This window comes from Sapajus apella, unplaced genomic scaffold, assembly GCF_009761245.1.
Source record: "Sapajus apella isolate SASKATOON/1434 unplaced genomic scaffold, GSC_monkey_1.0 scaffold3790, whole genome shotgun sequence".
In the NCBI taxonomy this organism is placed as follows: domain Eukaryota; kingdom Metazoa; phylum Chordata; class Mammalia; order Primates; family Cebidae; genus Sapajus; species Sapajus apella.
Window position 1 is genome coordinate 1 of NW_022440716.1, and position 1,991 is coordinate 1,991.

General features: G+C 43.3%; 1 protein-coding gene across 2 annotated transcripts in view; it reads left to right on the forward strand.

The window, feature by feature from the left end:
- The first annotated feature begins 298 nt into the window (after positions 1-298).
- The window catches only part of LOC116547608 (cilia- and flagella-associated protein 45), a 5,594-nt gene continuing 3,901 nt past the window's right edge, over positions 299-1,991 (forward strand). The window contains exon 1 of one of the 2 annotated variants that reach the window (XM_032273499.1): positions 299-984. In XM_032273499.1, coding sequence (XP_032129390.1) covers positions 841-984 — 144 coding nt within the window. In that variant the 5' untranslated portion in view covers positions 299-840. The remainder of the gene's footprint in view (positions 985-1,991) is intronic. The other variant, XM_032273500.1, reaches the window with a different exon arrangement.

The window sequence follows — 1,991 nt, forward strand, 5'->3', positions numbered from 1 at the left end:
TTTTTTTTTTTTTTTTTTTTTTTTTTTAGCAGAGCAGAGTTTTTTTTTCCTCTTTGCTCTTGTTGCCCAGGCTGGAGTGCTATGGCACAATCTCGGCTTACCACAACCTCCACCTCCTGGAGTTCAAGTGATTCTCCTACCTCAGCCTCCCGAGTAGCTGGGATTACAGAAGCCTGCCACCAACCCAGCTAATTTTTTGTATTTTTAGTAGAGACGGGGTTTCTCCATGTTGGTTAGGTTGGCCTCGAACTCCTGACCTCAGGTGATCTGCCCACCTTGGCCTCCCAAAGTCCTGGGATTACAGGCATGAGCCACTGGTCCTGGCCAACAAGGCATACCTTGTAGAATTTTTGAACATATTTAGGTATTAGAGATAGTCTACGTGCAGTGTTCAAATAGAAAATACTCATTTAGGGCAGTATTCATTATTTCAGTCGTCACCATTGAATGGAGAGTGAAAGTTGGGTTTAAATGGGAAAGGGAAATTGAAGGCAGGAGGAAGCACCATAAGCAAAGCCACAGGGGTAAGATTTAGCAAGACATGTGAGAGGCAATTGCGTGGAACTTTAAGAGCTTCTGCTTCCTGAAAGTATAGAGATCAACAGCATCAGGGGCTGCCACAAAGTCAAGTTGGATGAAGACTGTAAAGAGGTCATTTGGTTGAAGAGGGCAATGATGACCCTTGAAAAAGCAGCTTTAACAAAGGATAGTTGTGGACACTAGACTGCAGGCCATGCGTTTGTCCCCCGCCTCTGTCTGTCTCTCTGTATCTCTGGATGCCAGTGGCCTCTTGTCTTGCCTCTTTGTACTCTGAGGCTCTCTTACTTTTCCTGGCAGGACATGGAACGAAGGCAGCAGCAAAAACTGAAGATGCAAGCTGAGATTAAGCGCATCAATGACGAAAACCAGAAACAGAAAGCAGAGCTGCTGGCTCAGGAGAAGCTGGCGGACCAGATGGTGATGGAGTTTACCAAGAAGAAGATGGTAGGGACTTGGTTTCTGGGACCTCTGGCTAGGAATGGAATGTCTGTCACAGGGAGAGGAAGAAGGCTTGAGAACCAAGGGGACTCCAGTGGAAGGCAACCACACCTTCATTCTAAGATGCACATTGTTAGTTCAAGGGCCTGGCTTCTTTGTCTGTTCATCTTATCCAGTCCCCTTGTTCGTTAACAGAGACAGCCTAGAAAGGACATCCAAATTAGCTGTATCCTCATTAACACCTTTGATTAGAAGTTGGGATGAGGGCCATGAGCAGGCAGAAAAGAAAACTAAAACTATTGGTGAAAGTGAGGTTTTTGTAGATTTGTCATGACTTGGATAATCATACCCCTGATAATCATGAGTAGGCATTTCCATAAATTTCTTGTGCAAATGCCTATATTGGGCATCCTGTATTGGCTGCTGGACTCAGAAAATAGTCTTCCCCCATCTCCCATCGAAGAACCTATAGTACAGAGTAAATGCATGGTGGAGGAGAGAGCCCTGCCTGCAGATGGTTGCAGATGGGTGTAGCTCATGAATGTGTCAGCTCATTCTGGGGCAAAGTTGAGTAAGAAAATGATTGGGGCCCACGGGGATTGGAGAGTAGAATAAGGCTTTTAAGAGTGGTTTAGATAAAGTGAACATGGATTTATGTAAAAAGGAGGAAGTACTCAAGGTTGCAGGAACGTTATTAAATTCTTCATGTGTCGGTCTTGTCTGCCCTGCTAGTTTTGAAATTCTGTGATGACAGAAACACATTGCACTTCTCTATGCCTCTCTATAGTAGTGATTTTTAAAGAAGGGCAAGGGAAGGGTGTGAGTGTAAATGAATGGCATATTTGGTACCCCTATATATTCTGAATGCAAACGAGGGGAAATGAAGCTCAGCGAAGCTCACTTATTGGCTTTAGTCTTTCTTTCTTTCTTCCTTTCTTTCTTTCTTTTTTTTTTTTTCTTTTTTTTTCTTTCTTTCTTTTTCTTTCTTTTTTTTTTTCTTTCTTTTTTTTTGG